This window comes from Solanum verrucosum, unplaced genomic scaffold, assembly GCF_900185275.1.
Source record: "Solanum verrucosum unplaced genomic scaffold, falcon-dt-bn FXZP01000252.1, whole genome shotgun sequence".
Lineage (NCBI taxonomy): Eukaryota > Viridiplantae > Streptophyta > Magnoliopsida > Solanales > Solanaceae > Solanum > Solanum verrucosum.
Genome location: NW_026019988.1, coordinates 7,548,238 through 7,567,233, shown reverse-complemented (window position 1 = coordinate 7,567,233; position 18,996 = coordinate 7,548,238). Strand labels below are relative to the sequence as shown.

The 18,996-nt window shown below is 33.8% G+C and overlaps 2 protein-coding genes across 2 annotated transcripts; one reads left to right on the top strand and one right to left on the bottom strand.

The window, feature by feature from the left end:
- The first annotated feature begins 1,543 nt into the window (after nt 1-1,543).
- Nucleotides 1,544-10,391, top strand: LOC125818823 (plant UBX domain-containing protein 7). The gene is made up of 10 exons (XM_049498342.1): nt 1,544-1,785; nt 3,225-3,349; nt 3,455-3,568; nt 5,328-5,523; nt 6,830-6,907; nt 7,029-7,097; nt 8,469-8,612; nt 8,736-8,865; nt 9,344-9,609; nt 9,992-10,391. The coding sequence occupies exons 1-10, from the start codon at nt 1,684-1,686 to the stop codon at nt 10,154-10,156; spliced, it is 1,389 nt and encodes a 462-aa protein (XP_049354299.1). The 5' UTR covers nt 1,544-1,683; the 3' UTR covers nt 10,157-10,391.
- Nucleotides 10,392-10,941: 550 nt separating this feature from the next.
- LOC125818828 (outer envelope pore protein 37, chloroplastic) lies at nt 10,942-16,787 on the bottom strand. Its single transcript, XM_049498347.1, has 6 exons — nt 16,315-16,787; nt 14,374-14,463; nt 13,771-13,953; nt 12,854-12,948; nt 12,218-12,338; nt 10,942-11,320 (listed from the first exon to the last, which is right to left on the bottom strand). Exons 1-6 carry the CDS (start codon nt 16,714-16,716, stop codon nt 11,189-11,191), a joined length of 1,023 nt encoding a protein of 340 aa, XP_049354304.1. The 5' UTR covers nt 16,717-16,787; the 3' UTR covers nt 10,942-11,188.
- Between the last annotated feature and the right edge of the window lie 2,209 nt (nt 16,788-18,996).

Sequence of the window (18,996 nt, the reverse complement as noted above, 5' to 3'; positions counted from 1 at the left end):
ATAAATTCTCTCAATGGTTTGGACAACACATATTGGTGAAATGTGATGTTATTCAGACTCATGGTCTGGTTTGATTGTTATATGTACAAAGAGTCGAACTGTTCGATATTGACAAGTGCAACCTTTGATGGTAAGCAACTAATATTATATATATATATATATATATATATATATATATCAATATTTTTAGCTATGCAAGAAGGAATAAGCAATGGACTTGATTTTTTTACTCCTCTAAGCACCCCAATGCACTTCCTTTCTTGAACTCGTGCTATCCCACATAGTTGAGACATATAAACAAGAAGCAAGCGGAAACATGTGTTGCAAATGAAGCTCTGAAATTGTTGTTGGAAGTTCGCAATTTTAGCATTATTTTTGCACGTATTGTAAAGAAAAAGTTGTGTTATACCGATGTTGTACAAAGAATTCTTGATTAACTTTATTTATTTCAATAACATGTTGGGCCCGTGCATCGCACGGCCATCCCATTCTAATATCAACCTAATTGATAGACCGAAATAAGTTGAATAAATAAAAAAAATTATTAATAACCCGCTCAATCTTTGACAAATTGAACAAGTTATGTTTTATAGACAAATTTTACCACTTCTAATAATATATAATATATTTATTTTTCATGCAAATATACAACCTTATCTTCTTTTTTCTTACAAGTAACCTAAAAAAAAGGAAGAGAAGAGAAAAAACAACAATTTCTTAACATATAGTGAAACGTGTAAGATACAATATATTGTATGTGTGACACTCCAAATAAAAATAGAAGCGGGCCTAGTTATCAATAAAATTAAGTTATGTAAATAACTTATTCGAATAAGTTAGAAGACATTTTTTGTAATTTTCCATATACAAATTTAGAGAAAATAATAAACATGACCCTTTATATTTGAGGGTAAATTTTAAATAGTTTCATTTAATATGTATTAAGTAATTCTAGTTCTTTTTAAGTATATCAAATAGTTCATTTAATATGTATGTATTAAACAAACTCCATTTCTATAGATGAACTAAGATATCACCTTGTTACTAGATTTTCAATTTTTTTAAATTTATATTTAATACATTTCTCAATATAAAATACAAAGTTTATGCGAAAGTTACTGAATTTCGAGAACTCATTCCTACCACTCTTAATCCACCCTTATTCTCTTGTCAACGCTTTTGCCGAGCTCATCACACTAGACTAATTTAGTACAATTTTTATATATTTTTTTATGTAATTTTATAAGTTATTAGTTTATTACACAAAAATATTCATAACCAAATACGAAAATAAACCGAGTAAACTCTTTCTCTAGCCAAAAATAAGAGGCCATTTTTATTAATTTCTCTATATTTTTTACAATAGTGTTGGGATTTTTTTTTTAAAAAAAAACTACAATGAAGCTTTTTGTAATTAGAGCAAAACTAAGTATAAGTATATGTATATATAAAATATAAAATATTAACCAAAAATATTTTAAAATATGTATATATATGAAAAACTATATAATATAATATAAATTACTATTATGATAGAAATTCCCTTTTCTGAGCCGGAGAACGAAACGAACAGATCGGTGTGTTACAGAAGAAATCTACAAAAGGGTAAAAATTCTTCAGAATTAGGGTTTCCGTTTTCTCTTTCTAAGTAGTTGCCGCCGGAAAATTGAACAGAGAGAAGCCATGGACGGCGTAATGTCGGCGTCGGACCAGCAGATGCTAGTTTCTTCTTTCCTCGAAATCGCCGTTGGACAAACCGCCGATACTGCCCGGCAGTTCCTCCAGGTTTCAAAATTTCTGTTTCTAGACTTGCTTAGTATGAATGCATGTGTTTTGCTTTATGTGGTTACTGATGATAGCAGATCCGGTATTGCACTCTCCGGCTATGGCTGTGGACTAGTGTGCGATTTGAACTTTATTTTACTATATTCGAAGTGCGGGTTGTAGATGTTGGGTCCTAATTGCTTTAGGAGAGTTAAAGTTGTATGTTTTCAGCATTTTCATGTTGAGATATAGAATTAATCAATTTGAGCTTTAGTTTTTGTTCTTTGTTTTTTTTTTGTTGTTTAAAGATCCGAGCTTTATAAAGAAGAATTTGTTTGTAAAAAGAAGATTCGAGCTCTGTAAAGGAGAATTTTGGCTGTTAATGGCTTCGGAGTGATGCCATTATAGCTCTATGGCACAAAAAAAATAGCTTTAAATGGTAGAAGTTGGATCAGATGTTCTTTTATTTCGTTCTTGACCTGCAAGTCTATGAAATGTTTTTATTTTGAATTAGATTATGGCTTTTGGCTCATAGAAAGAACTGTGTTAACAGTTTGAGTGCATACAGATTTGGAATTTGGAACAATAATTCAATGATCCTACCATTTATAATGACAATGGTTGGATAAATTTCGCACCTCTGGGGCACTAGTCAAGGATGAATATGTAGTTGAGGTGCACGCGACCTTCCGGACATAACCATTATGAAAGAAAAATTAGCATCTTTGGGGCCTAGTATATTATGATGTATGCCCAACTTTACGTTCTATCTTTATCTTGTTCCTAAAACATGAGATGGTATGAAGAGTTTAAGTAGTAGCATTTTATACATCAAGGGAGTTTTAAACAAAGTGGAGGTACATAAGTCTCAAAGCCATCTCATACATCATATGGAAAGTGATTGGAACGTAACCCAAACATCACATACAAATTCTGAAAAATGTTATCAGTTTAAAAAGAAATAAAAAATGAGATGGTGATTGTGGAGGTTTTATGAATTTAGGGGTTTCTTTTTGTTTGGCACATGTTCAGCATTTAGGAAAGGAGGTGGGTGAGAGTTGTACATTGGATTTTATACTTTTTTGAGCCGTTGTCAATTGTGCTCTTCCCTTTTGTTGGACCTTCTGATTCTACATCACACATAAGTTAATTTTGTCTAGCTTTGCCGGCAACTTATTTTGTGATCGTTTTAGTTGTTGGGTGTGAGGATATATTTATCTTGTGTATTGGTTATAACACGAGTCAATGGGTGGAAAATAAGCAGATAATTAAATGCCGAGTAGGTACTGATGGCATTGACCTTTCCTTTATTTTGGCTCTTGTAGCATCTTGTTTTCATCAGGGGCCTATGCAGAATATTGAGTTATGGTGCAATTGGAATTGACAATTTTTCTTCATTTTGGTAATTTTTAGAGCCTAGTTTCTAAATGGTGGAGATTATAAATATTGTGTGCGTGCAGGCAACAAGCTGGAAGCTTGATGAAGCAATTCAGCTTTTCTACATAGGAAATGAGAGTGGGGCAGCAGCATTTTTTAACTCTCCACAATTGGGGAATGATGCACTTCTTGGTGATCCAAGCTTGAGGTATTTTAAATATAGATACCCTGTGATCTTTCTATTTTAGTTATTGTTTTGTCCTTTTTATTTACTATTTGTAGTTTTGCAATTTTTTTCTTGCTTATGATCCAGTGGAGTTGTAAACGACTCAGTAGACACCAATTTGGTACAAGGCGATGGAGATGATGTGCGTCCACCTTTACCTGTAAAAAGGGAAGTTCTTTATGACAATGCAGTACTTTATGGGTATGCTGTTCAACTTCTCATGCTTCTAAACTACTTTCGTTGTCTATATGTGAGAGCGTTTAGTTTTTTTCTCATTCTCCTGTTTTACTGGACGTTAACATGGTCATTTATGTCATAGATACTATCACTTTAAATTCCATGTGCTAGAAAATATGAAGAATGAGAGGTTTTAGGAACCTGTAAACACATCCAGGTGGGTTGTGGGCAATGTACACAAAAGTGTCTTACCTTCTTGACCTTTGGTTAGGAAGGGGTTTACCCTTTCGGATCCCTATGGAAAGGAGAGAAGCGGTGTTTGGTCAAGTTGTGATTTTTCCTAAATCCAATTTAAATCTAATGTTTAAAACTGCTAATAATAGTTGTAAAAATTCTTGTCTCTTATGTGAGGCATCATAAGGTCTCTCATATTGATATTTATCTATATTACTTTAAAAGTACAGAGGTCCTTAAAAATGTTGATTGAAATATTTTTCCCTTTATTAAAAGATTTTACAATAGAAAAAATTGTCATTTACTATTTTTTCTCAAATTATTATTAATATATACAAATAAATCTAAATTATAAGATGTCTATAATTAAGATTTGCCTTATATTAATTATATATTAAAATCTAGAATTTTAGGCTTGTAACCACATTATTTATGTAAATTAGCTAGAGATGACATTACCATAAAAATTTGATACCATAATTCATTTTTACTTTGCAAAAGAAAAATATTTTTTCCCATACTTAGGTAACCCCTTTCTTGGAGGAAAATGTTTTGGACATCTATGAATTAAGGATCCTTCCTCTCTACAACATCATAACATACTCAACGTAGTCCTCAAATGAAGTCTTGTTTAGGAGGAGATCATTCTCCCAATAGTTTTGTACTTTTTTTTATATTAGTCATATGTAGGTCAGTTGACCAAACCACTTTAATATATGATGAGATTTTTATAATTTCTCTTTGTTATAATTTCAAGGTTTCTTTGTTGACTTCCGCACGATGCCCTCTTATTTCGATCCCAACAATATGCTCATAATTTGAATGCAATCGTATTCTAAGGGTATATCAATAGCTTGGACTAACTGATGACACAATTTGCATGACAAATCATCCAAAGTTTGAGAAATATGCTACTAACGGCTTTTAGAAAAGAAGAATACACAAAATTGTACTCGCAATCTTGATGATAATATCTTTTTTAAATATTTGTTTTGTGATTGCAATTTTTTTTTGATATATATGTATATATATATATGTAAATTTGTGTCAAACTTCTCATTTAAATGAATATGCTAAATATACGTGCATGCACATACGCTAAACTAGTCTAGGAAAAAGTGTGTTCCCTCATTATTATAGATATCTATCACTCAGAATAATTGATGCTGCTCATAAATTAAACCTTCTATTGGTCTCTTCTTCCTCTTCATGTCTCTCTTTTCATTATTATGGTTATGATGCAATCAAGTTATACCATGAACTGTACTCATTATTCTGTCAGTGCAAACCACTCGACTATCATACCTCTTTCATAAGTGGTATGGCTCTTTCTTTCCATCTCTTGCAATATCTGGAGTGTGAGTCTGTGCAGTACATGCATTTAGATTGCTAATTGACTGTCTTGACAAAGAATACTAGTGGTTGTATGCATTGCTATTCTGTACTATTTTGCTGTTTCATTTTCTAATATTCTTTCTGAAGGATGTTTCCTCCCTTTCATTTGTACTCTTTTTTTTTTTGTTTAATTGATTTTCTTTGTGTACTTTAGTTCTTCGGGAATGGGAGGTTCATCACGTGAACCTCGTCTAGTAGTTCCCTTTCGCAACTTTGAGGAGGAAATGAAGCATCCGGGAGTCTGGGAGGCAGAGAAACGTTCTACTTCTACAGCAGATGCTGCTCAAGACAATCTTGCTTCTTTGTATCGTCCTCCTTTTGCCTTGATGTACCATGGGTCTTTTGAGAAGGTAAGTGGACCTTATCAATTGGAAGATTTGCCATTCCTGCTTTAGTAAATAGTTCATTTGTTTCTGTGGTGATTTTCCTTGCTATTGTTGCTCTTGCGAGGAGTTTTCTGGATTTATACATTTGAGATTTATGCCGGGTGGGTTCTGTCAACTATTGAGTAGACAGGTGGAAGATTTATATGTTACCCAAAGAATCTTATAATGCTGTGGCATTTCAAAAGTCAAAATTAGCAATAGAAGTTATTCCCTTTACAACTAGTGATGATGATGGTTACTTGTGTTCCCTTATTCAAGTAGAGGGGTAACAAAGTAAATTGCAATGTTGTTGGTTTTGGCTTTTCAGAGATGTTAGATGTCAAATTTTCTTATTATTATGCTTCTAGCATTGCTTCTTTACTTTTTATTTTATCCTAGTTATCATATTCTTTTACTAGTAACTTGTTAAGTTTACAAGCTTTGCACGTGTGTATCACTTTAATCAATAAATGTATTTAAAAAGAACAAATTTGTTGTGTGTATATTATATTATTAAGTACAGAACTTTAAAAAATAACATTACATGGTCTACGCATCCCTCTCTTTTGTTCTTTTTTTGGTTGGTTTAAAAGTGTTTGCATTAATATAATACGTATCAAAAAAAGAAGAGCGTTTGCATTAATATACTTATCAAAACAAAAGAGGAAGAGTGTTTGCATTAATAACTAAAAGCACCACCATGTACAATAAATATACTGAAGTAGGAAGTCTTACTAAAACAAGTGACTTTCCATAAACATCAGCCTACTATCTGAACGAAAGGGGATATTTTGAAGCGCCAAAATTCGAGAAAGGAGGATACTCTTAGGGAAGTAGGGAGTCTTACAAAAACAAGTGACTTCCCCATGAACATCAGCCTACTATCTGTACGAAAGGGGATATTTTGAAGCGCCAAAATTTGAGAAAGTAGGATACTGTTAGGATCTATGAACTGGGGTCATTTGTTCTTTCTAAAAAGGAAAAACTATGTTGAATAGCAATCTTTATTAATGTTCTGGAGGGCTGTATTTGTTTTACTGCATTGAATTGATTTTTAATCCATTTGTCTTATGCCTATCAAACTGGGTGTTCTAAACTGTGGAAAAGAACAATTTTTTTTTCTTGAAATTGGTAACATGGAAAAGAACAAAATCTTGCGTCAGTGGTTGCTGTCTCTTGTTTTAACTTTTTGGGTTGTACTTCATTATGATGTTTTTGCTAAGGGAGTACATTACTACTTCGCCTAGTTCCTTTGTTGGATGTTGTTACACTGAATTATATGTAATTACAGGCAAAAGATGCTGCTAGAGCGCAAAACAAATGGCTCTTGGTGAATATGCAGTCCACGCGAGAATTCAGCTCACATATGGTAATCTCTTGACATCCCCTCCTCTAAACAAAGATATTGGGAACATAGTAGCTGAGCCAATATAATCTTTTCCTAGTTATGTCTGTGACTCACTTTTGGTTTGTGTAACCTGCTTTTGAAGCTTAACCGAGACACTTGGGCTAATGAGGCTGTTGCCCAGACTATCAAAAGTAACTTCATCTTCTGGCAGGTTGGCGCTCTTCCTTTCTTTATTTCTTTCTTTTAAACTACTCCCTTTGTTTCAATTTGTTTGTCTGGTTATAACTTGGCACGGAGTTAAAGAAAGTAAAGAAAACTTCTTAATTTTATGTCTAAACCTAAAGATATGTAGAATGTACCAAAATGTCCTTCCATCTTGTGGTCTTAAGTAATATGTGGGTTGCCAAAAATGGAAAGCGACATTCTTTTTGAAACGGATAAAAAACGAAAGTAAGACAAACAAATTGAAATAGAGAAAATAGTTTGGTAGTCAGAATTGCATGCTGTTTTACCAGTGTGCCTCATCTTTTATGTGTAACTTAGTAGATTTGCTAGATATATCTCCAAAGGTCACTAGAGCTGTTAGAACTTCTTGTGCCGAAGTCTGTTAGAAATTTGGCTCTGTATGTTGTCATGTTAGACGACATCAATAGAATCTTTTGGTCTTGAAAGAAAGCAAAAGAACGAGAAACTATGGGTGTGTTCGGTACGAAGAAAATGTTTTCCATGGAAAATTTTGACCAACCGAACACACCCTATGTGCATACTTTTTCCACATGTAATGTTAATGTGCCTGACTAAAATGCCAGGTTTTGCTGTATCACTATCCCCTCTAGTTTGAAATACATGAGCTTCTTTAGCCTTGAGCTTGGACAGGGGAAGGAAGTAGGAAAAAATATGGTTCCACACTCGCTCAAAGGAGCACATGGCATGCAGTCCTTACACTCCTGAAGGTGCCTGGGTAAATGTTTGGAATAGATTGTGGACACAATCCCAAATACATTGCTGATAACGTTGACGCCATAGCTAGCAGCTAGAGATAAGACCGCCAATGGGTATATAAGTTTGATGTTAGTCTAGCTTCCTAGTGAACCCGTAATGGACTAGCCTACATGGTAAGATGTAAAGAGTTAAAAGTTCTTGAGAGAACTTGGAAACAGTTATTAGTGTGAGCAACTTTTAACTACCAGACTAAATGGGGACCCATAAACTGTTCCATTGAGAGAGCAAAGTTTCAATTCATATATCCATACTGAACATCTGGCCTGTAGAATCTGTGTCACAATCTTGGGTTTGTACTTGCAAGAGCTGATGGAAAAGACACAATGGATAAAGCTGGCAGTCTCCTTTGTTCTATTTGGGGTGATTTTCTGAAGGGGATACTAAATTACTGTCATTTTACTGGAAGTCCCGAAGGGCTACATTATTCTTGTCATCATATTGGCTGCATGGTTCTGAAAGTAGTAGCTTTAGTTACTTCTGTGTTTTTCCCTTTTTTTTTTTTTGGTTGGAGTCGGAGTAGTTAAAAGTCTGAAAAATGTCTCTGTTTCACCCAATGTTCAGTTTGCTTGTTTGCATGCAGGTGTATGATGATACTGAGGAGGGCAGCAAAGTTTGCACGTACTACAAGTTAGATTCTATGCCTGTCGTATTGGTAATTGATCCTATAACAGGTCAGAAGATGCGTTCTTGGCGTGGAATGGTTCAGCCAGAAACTTTGCTAGAGGTTCGTTGTTGTTGTTTACCTTGTTCTACTTGCTTACATAAGTTGTAGGAGTTGAGTAACTTTGTGTGTTTATAACAATCTAATACAACTGAGGGGAACCGATATTATTATTTTCTGATGCAGGATCTCCTATCCTTCATGGATGCTAGCCCCTCAGAATATCATGTTAATCTATCTCATAAACGACCCAGAGAAACTCCTCAGGCACCTCGTCATCCTCAACCTCAACCTCAACCTCAGCCTCAGCCTCAGAGTAAGTTTAATGTTTTTCTAATGCTGTACAAAGTAACAGGTTTCAGTTTTTGAGAAGAGCTATATATTGCAGAGGCAAAGTGAAACTTTTTAGTGAGGTGACACTCAACAACAACATACCCTGTGTAGTCCCACACAGTGGGGTCTACAAGTTCATAATATGGCCTTGAAACTCATGTAAAGAGATCATGACAGTTTTCGAAGTCTCTATGTCATTCATCTTGATTTAAACCTTAGTATGCAGAGAGAGTTACATCTGCAGTCCATGTCAGCCAAGCGCATGAATGTAAAGTGCGTGTATGTAGCTTACCTTCATATAGACAAAGGAGTTACTTGTCTTGACCAGCAACCACATTGGACATGTCTCAAGTTGATAACCGCCACCTCCACCCAATAAAAAATAGAAATGTATAGAAAAATATAAATAGGCCGTGCTCAATCCAGATTGAATCTCATTTATAACACTTTGTTTTGTGCAGATGAAATTGGAGAAGAGGATGAAGAACTACAACGAGCATTGGCAGCCTCTATGGAAGGTATAGAAGATTCTGGTTCAGTTGCCTCTAAAGAGACTAATGAAGCTGCCAGTGATGTTGTAAAAGAGGAGAACTTGATAAAGAAGCCTTCTTATCCGCCTCTACCTGAAGAACCCAAGGGTGACAGGAACCTTCTCTGCAGAGTTGCAATTCGCTTTCCTGATGGACGCAGGCTTCAAAGGAATTTCTTACGAACTGACTCAATTAAGGTTAACCTTTATTTTAATTTCCCTGTTTACTAGAGTTGATGCCTCCCAAGTTTGGCTTGTGGTTTATTCTGATTTGACCTCCTAGATTCCAGTCTTGTAGGCTGTTAATGTCAGCTTTGTGCTTATAGATTTACAAATTCTTTTCAAAGAGTTCAGCATATGATATTTACATTTACAGAAGTTATATCTCCTGAGCCCACGAGGATACAGAGTGTTAGTTAGATTTCCTATTTATCTATATAATACAAGAAAACTAAACTGCATCTGATAAAGACGATATTCTTTAGTAATGTAGTGATTTCCTTGATCTTTTGACACGTTAATATGATTATTTGAAGTCCCTTGGAATGCAGCCGTCTTATGATGTCTTTTCTCTTTTCAGCTGCTATGGTCCTTCTGTTCTACTCAGTTTGAGGAAGCTGAGTCGAGGCCATTCAAATTCACGCAAGCAATTCCAGGTGTATCAAAGTTTTTAGAGTTCGATAACAACATGACCTTTGAGGAATCCGGTATTGCCAATTCTATTATTTCATTCACTTGGGAATGAGCAATGGATTTTATTTATAGTTGCTCAGTAAAGATGTCGATGTAAGAGGGCATGTTCCTACTGCTCGGGTGCTTTCTGCGTTATCTACTTATTTAAGAAAAGAAAAAAAAAAAACAGAAAAAAGTTGCTTTCTACCTTTACTTCTTTTGCTGTTATTTTGCTTTCAAATATAGTATCTTGGCTTTGAATTTGTATAAGATGGTATGAAGTTTGTAAACATGTACATAATTATGATTAGTTCTTGGTGGCTTTTAGTCTTGTCAATTTTATATCTTTACCATATGATGCTATTTTTTGTTTATATCAATAGAAGAGCACATTAAATCCCCATTTCGAACAACCCCTAAAGATTGTGATCCAAACCTTTAGTATCATACAAGAAATGGCTAGCTAAATACCTTAATTTTGTATAACTATGATGTCAAATATTCACTGATCAAAATATGCATATGGTGGAGAAATTTCATCCATCTAAGTTAAGTTACTAAATGTTATTTTCTTGTTCCTTTTTAGAGGACAGTGTTGTGTACTTGGGAAACTATAACAAAAGATAAGAATATTATGAAATAATTAGTGTGAATATTCATTACCCTATAAATAAATCTCCCATTTTCACCTTCATAACCTACCCCATGATCTCAAATAGGTTAAGTTCCATATACATTGCAACCCCTTATATCCCTCAATATAATCCTATAAAAAAATAGTGATATTAGATACTCCATCACATTATACAGACAGGAAAATACTTTAAACACAAAAGAAAAAAGCTTGAAACACATAGAAGAAAATTTACCAAAATCTCACTCAACTGAAAGAACAGGGTTTATTGAGTGCAAACATGATTGATTTAAAAGTTGTTGTTAAGCTTTAACTAGCATATATGAAAGTAACAACATAAATGAATATGGTAAGAAAGTTCAGAATTGGCGACGGATAATTTTACTTTAGGAGTGAAACATCCATTTTCCACTGTAAACAACTATCTCGATACAGCAGGGTAAGAGAGTGGGGGTCTTATGTCATCATAGTTCATATATCCCACCTCTTCTTTGCACGGAACATCAAAGATGAAGATGTTATGTCATCTTGAGGCACTTGAAGCATAAATTGTACTTTCATCTTCATGGGAGCTGTCTTTGCTTTTCCGCTTTCCTCGCCAACCTAAACAAACAGAAGAACATGATATGAAAATCCATGCTGAAGACTACGATTTCAAAGAAAATGATGCATCATTCAATCATATGTACTCCTTATAGAGTGAGCAATTACGGCAATGCACAGTTTCGTATTCTTTCCATTTTGTTATGCATCCAATCATTAGATAAATAAGCATCTGTATACTATAAGATTATCACACAACATTGTTAGTGCCTCTTTTTCTTTATTTCCTGTCATCAGGATCAATATGTCAAATGGATGAAACCATATCAGGATCTTGATCATAAGCTAAAGTATTCAGTATCGTGACAAATGTGCAGCGGCCAGAGTACGTGGAAAAGACAAAAGAAATAATGGGGTTATCAGGTTCCATACAATAAGATGAAACCAAAAAGAATCACATGAGACAATCATAAAGTAGAAAAATCTTTTAACATATGAGTGTGAGATCTGCATATCATTGACAAACCACTGCAATAAACATACTTGGGGAGGGGGCTGTTCCAATAAACATTCTTCAGAACTGATTAAATACAAAGGTGTATACCTCATCTTAAGACGTTAGATTTTTTTTGACTGTGGGGTTTATTTACATAGAGAGAAAGAGACTTTCCTTTTTGATTGTTTCTACCTTTAATTATTGTCATAGTGTTCACGCTAGTTTCCCTCTAGACATTAAGAACAAAATCTTACAAAAAAGGGCAAGTAAAACTTCAATTGTTAAAAAAATAACTAATTTGAAGAAATGAAAGGAATATGTCAAAGCTATCAACGTACTTTTTTGATAAGGGCTGTCAATGAACTTGAAGATAACTACCAAGGCAAATTAAAGCAGCATAGCAATTAAAGCTCAAAAAGCAGTTTGTCCCCATTTGTGAAAGGGTTGCCAACAAAACTTACCCAAAGAGATGCCCACCCAAGTCGCACTTCCGAATCATAACCAGCTTTAAACTTGAAGTCTTTTCCAATATTGTGTTTATAGACAGTGCTCCAGTAGTTTGTGTCCAAATTATACCAGTAGCTGACCCCAGAAAAAAATTATATCAATAGAAGAACATCCATTAAATCTCAATATTTTCTAAAAATGTGTTAGCAGTTAAAAGAATCAAGTTCATGGATACAAAACTTCTGGAAATCGATGGTAAATGTTGTATATCCATGAATTTCACAAAGGAGCTGATATATTCAACAATCTGCAGTTGTAATCATGAGAGGAACTTTTAAACTTGGAGCTATATTTCCATATTAAGAAAAAATGTATTATTATGTCTATACGACGCTGCATGAATCAGGCGGTGTAATAGCAGTTCCCACCCTTATGGTATATTCAGGAAAATAAAGGTTCATTATCCGAACTCCAGAATAATCTCAATATAACAGTTTCTAATCAAACAGTGACATCTGATATATAGTACATTTTCTTTTGTAAGTAAACAAAAGGTACTAATGTTAGATATGATATGCATATGCATAGGAAAATCATAATCTACCAAACAAACATTGAGGTTAAATGGATATAGAGAGTGGGGACATCACCTCAACTTGTCTGAAGGACCGAATTGACGCTTGAAGGTAAATGACATTGCATTTGAAGGCAAGGAAATGCTAGGAATAAATGTCATTTGCTCATCCTGAAACATAGGAATGGTCAACTCCAAATATAGATTCAAATGTAGAGAGAAACTTCCAAACCATATAAATTACGGAATCAGATGCTGCAAGTCTTTAAGATAATCAATTTTGGTGTGCATTCTAGATACACAGAGACAGAAGAACTGAGGTGATCAATCGAATCAAAAAGAACGTGCAGACCTATTCAAAGAGACTGCAAAGGAAAAAGTTTCAGAAAAATACATCACTAAAAAAAAAACATTTAATCTGATTTACAGCATAAGTTTCAGCAACAAATATTGTTATTTCAGACACCATCAATTTCTACCACAGGTTGTCGATTTAAAGAGAGGGGAAAAACAGATAAACAGCTATGAGAATCCAAAAGATGATTTTGCCACTCTAGATATATGATATAATTCTCTTTTCACCTATTATCTATTTCTGTTTTTGTTTCTTTTTCTTTTAAGTTACTAAACACTAAAAAGGGCAATTACATTAAAGTGAAACATGAAACAAATCCTTCATAAAACACTAAAACATAATGCAAATTTAGTATTGTCACATGTTGGTTTACTAAATTTGCTTCACTTCACATGTTCAGCCTAAGAAATATGCTTCATGTGCTCTCCTTTCAAGAGTAATAGACCACCTTGTGTGTATCTAAGAGAGAGCGATAGAGCATTTCATCTGGTGTACAACTAAATACCAAATGATATAAAACAGTGACCAACAGCTTAACAGCCAAGAAAGAACTCAAGAAAAGCATAAAGGACTGGACATCTGCAATCCAATAAAAGTTGGGTCAAACCAAAATGAGCAAGTAGTGAAAAAGAAACTACCTTAAAGCAGTATCTCAGATCCAAAGCTTCATCCTTGTATTTTGCAGTACAAACTCCATTCATGATCTGGCCTTTGAGGATTCCATTCACTGATAGTATTCTCTTAGCTTGTTCCTCCTCCTCCTCCTCCTCTTTCTCCTCTAGTGAAACTTCACCTAAAGGAAATCTGATGGTTGCTCTTGGCTGCAGCAGGATGATTATAGAATGAATGAGTCAAAAATGTTAGATAAAGCACAGATAGAGCCAAACTCAGGTGCCAGTCTTCGTCAAACATAAGATACTAATAGCATTCTGAAAATGTAAGCTTTCTCATCACTGTCCAAACAGAAAGGTAAGATTTTATTGTATAGCACAACTGCACAACAATATACGATGCTATATCTATCAGTAATGAAGTGCCAATCAATATGTTTAGACACGAGCTTAAGAAACCGTAAGTACTGTAAGCCCAGTTTACATTCCCTGTAGTCTTCTCAAAGGTAAATCAGGAACCATAGTCAATATTATAAACCTACAGAATGTTGATAATATCTTCAACAGTTATTTTTCTCAAAGATAACATTGAATCCGAATCGAAAACTGTACATAGAGATACGGTCATACCTTGCCAATTGCTGGAACAGCAGAAGACAACTCAAACTTGTAAGCTGGACCTGCCAGATCAGCTACCATTGCCAGTTCTCCTTGTTGCGACTAGTATGACCAAAAGAAGTGTGAGTGGGAAGTGGTATAGTGCACATAAAGCATGAAAACAGAAGCAATCATATCACATACTAGATAGTAATACGGAGACTGAAGCAACACATAAACGAGTCAAAGTGTCACTTGTATTTCTAGAAAACTAGAGTTTAATAATGATCCTGCAACATCAATTGGCAATAAACTTGCCAATAACTTCAGCACAATTTAGGTTCACAATAGGATGGCACATAAAAGATAGGAAAGAAAGCATGTGTATCTTTATATGTGCCAAGTTCATCAAACTCCGTATTGTCTACTTCCTCCACCCCATTTTGTATGATGGTGTTTGACTGGATTAGGAGTTCAGGTTATAACAACAACAACATACCCAATGTAATCTCACATAGTGGGATGAGAAGGTAGAGTGTACGCAGACCTTACCCCTACCTCAGAGGTGAGGTAGAGAGGTTGATACCGATAGACTCTCAGCTCAAGACAAAACAATTTTAGAAAAAGATGTATGGAAGTACAAAAGACGATAGAAAATAACAAAAAACAACAAATAGTAGCAGAACAGTACTACAACAATAATTCTAAAATCAAACTACACAAAACAACAGATAGTAAGGGCAACAAGACAATACACCCCTACTTACTTGTATAGATGCACTCCTACCTACTCACCTTCCACCCTAGTTCATGTCATCCACACCTTCCTAAATTACAATGTGGAGTTGCACAAGAAAATAAGATAATCAAGATACAGAGTTTCTATACTGATTAAAGCTTGCACCAGATGGGAAATGGGAAAAGCATGAGACAGTGCAAGTGGGGGATTTGGGCTAGTCTCCCCCCTCACATTCATACACAAATCAATAAGCCAAAACAAATGTACTCCGTTTATCCCCTTTTTTTTTTAATAATCGAGAAATCCGTCTAGAACCAATCTTTAGGGCCAACTGTAGCATTCTAAACTAGGGGATGATGGGACCTCCCCTCTACCCTTCTCAACTATATACTCGACTTAGTTCGCTTGACACAAGGCTTGAACGCATAAACTTGAACTTGTGACCTAAGACACAAGTCTCTCAACTTTGTCAAGTGAGCTAACCCTTGGGGACCCATTTATATGACACTAATACAGTTTAAGGAGTCATGTTTTCTTTTACTTAGACTTTTTTGAAACATTTCCTAAATATAATCATAATAAATCATGACTTACATTACTTCATAGATAATTTTCAACTATGTATCTTAAATTTCAAAAATATTGAACAATGGATATAGTATTAACCTGAAATAGAGCCGTTTCATTGTATCTTACTCAAAATATTGGGAAGGGATATCTAAATTAACATAGAACTAGGTAGTATAAACTTTGAATATAGATGATATCTATATAAATGGAGGTTATATATATGGAATAATGAAATCCCACATGTGGATACACACACATAAATCTGCCGATATCAGATCACCATCATTGATTTGGAACAGTGACAGTATAAAATTAGACAAATAAAAGGTCAAACTGTACTGCATACAAAATCACATAAATATAAACACCCCTACAGAACAAGTGTTACACAAAGCAGTAAAGCTCAGACCTTCACAACACATGCAGTATTGAAATGCAAACCAGAGACTACTCCACAGGATAGTGGTAATGTCTGTGTACACACTACCCTCCCAAACCCCACTTGTTGGATTAAACTGAGTATGTTGTTGTATTCTATTTTCACAGAAAATTAGAAACCAAATAAAGGTCAAGCTACACAGAATTCAAAACTCCATAATCAAAATACAAACACCAATACTCAGTACCCACTAAAAAGTATTACATAAAGCAGTATAACTTCACACCTTTACTTCATGAACAGCCTTAAACTGCAAACCAGGAGCCACATCAAACGAAGCATTGACAAGAGCATTCTTCTCTTCAATATCATAATGAAGTGACAAATACTTCGAAGTTAACGCCAATTGAGGATCCGATAGCTCACCCTTACCATTATTCTGAAACGAAAACTTTAACTTCGCTAAACTATCCAGCACTTTGCATGAAATTCTGTGGAAGAATACAGAGCTATCGCTGTCAAACTCCGTTGTCACTCTTATCTTCGGCCGTTGCCGAAACCATACCGCTGGAACAAATCCACCACCGGTAGTCACCGGCGGTGATTCCGGTGGAGATGAAGGCGGTGCTGAGACAATTAAGGAGTTAGGGTTTGGTGGGGATTTCAATTCCAATTTGGATTCCGCCATTAGAAAATGAAATTTTTGTAGAAATTTTGTGCTTTTTGTATGAGAGAGTAGAGAGGGGAGAGTGGACTTAATTTTAGGCGGAAATGTATATGAAGATTTATTTCTATTTATTACCTTCTTCTAGGAGCTATTTAACATTCTGTTTCGACGGTCGGTATCTATTGTTTTATACTCCCGAATGTGACAACATTTGATCGGGTACGGTGTTAAAAAATAAATGAAAATTTTGAAATATTTATCAAATTATCCCTTTAAAAATAGTCATATTAAAAAGTAGACTGACTTTTCTCATAAATATATTGGAGTATTATCTTTAAGATTAAATAAGACCAACAAGGGTAAAAGAGGAATTGCACCTTTAAATACTTACTATATAAGGAAATGTGACATTCTTTTTGGGATTGACCAAAAAGAAAATGGTGCCACATAAAATGGGACGAAGGGAGTAATGTATAATTATAGTAGTTAAATAGTATTTCATTCGATAACAATTTTCTAATATTGTATAGTGCCCAACACTCTCTTATATGCTTTCTCTTTGATAACAATGTTCTACTCTTATGTAATAGCATACAACGAATCTTGAGAAGCAAAAGTTCTTTGTGGAAAGAAGTACGATATTGTATTGTGTTGTGTTGTATTGGTATTATATTTTTTTATTCACTATAGTATTTGAATAGATGGTATTGTTCTTCGTAATTACATAATGTCACGTATCAATAATTTAAAGAATAAATTTACAAGAAAAATAGGATATGAGATAAAGTTATTATTGAAAGGAAGGGTAAAAGATAAAATGATGGAAATAAAAAAATTAAAGTAACGCAATAACATTAAATTTGTTATATAAATGGACTTTTCATTGTTAACTAGTGATGAATTTAATGATACAATAAAATAAATGAGTTTTAGTATTCTATTTTATGTTTTGATACCCTAGATAGGTTGTTATTATATTTGAAACTTATGGACTAAATTGTTTACTAAAAAATTGGTCAACCAAACATGATAAAATTGAAAGACTTATACATAATCAACCTCTTAAACTTGTTACAATATTTCATACACTCAAATTAAACTATATTCCAATTGAACACCTCAACTCTTAATTAAGTGTTATAATTATTTAACCAACAAAAAAAAGTGTTGTAATTAGATACTTTGGGTTCAAATTTTGAATAAACCTTTTTGTATGTGTCCTCATTCATCTGTTTGGTAATTAAGTTAACCACATAAAATATGTCATCTTCTTTAATTATATGTATATGTCTCAATAAGCCGCATAAGCTCAAACGTTTTCTACTTAAGGTTGATGTGTACAATCAAATGAGATGTCATATTTATGTGATGAATTTAACCACCTTATAGACAAATGAAAACACACATAAATATTTTTTATATGAAAATGTCTAATTGAAACACTTTATTAGGAGTTGAAGTGTTTAATTGAAACATAACTTAATTTGAGTGTCTAAATGAAATAATATGACAAGTTTAAGGATTTGACCATGTTAAATGTAAAAATATTTTCCTCCGTATCGATTACACACCCTAGACATTATCTGGGTAATTGAATAAAAAAACACTTCACAATTATAGAGTTCCCACTTTATTATTATAATAATTACACACAGTGTAGTCTCACAAATTAAATTTGAAGAGAATAATGTATACTCAGACCTTATTCGTATCTTATACACTACATCAAAACTGATTTATAGTGATAATTAATTGACGACAATAATTTAATAGTCGCAATTCACAATATATGTTTTTAGAGGTAATTACTAGTGACAATTACATTTTAACACTCTTTGTAAATGTCACTAAAACCCATACCAATATCGAATTCAATAACAATTAACTAATACAAATATATATTTTACCACTCTTTATTAATGTGTTGCATTCAAAAGAATCAGAACCTCATGCAAAAGTTTACCATCACAAATCATATTGATAAATCATATGACACAAAAATTTATACCAAAAGACAAAACATTATTTTATGATTCGGCCAATTGACCTACCTATGAAAATAACTAAGAAAATATTGAAACTATATTGAGAGAAAATCTACCCATAAAGAAAACTCTCTAACGATTAAATTAAATTGTAAATGCTATTATGTTCCTCTAGTATAACAAGAGGGTCTATAACTTTCCTTTCCTCTCCAAGCCAATCGATCGCCTTTTTAGTTAACTACGGAACCCACTCGTTTACGGTAAAATAAAACTCAAGTAAGATAAAAAAAAATCATGATAAAATCCTAACGCATAT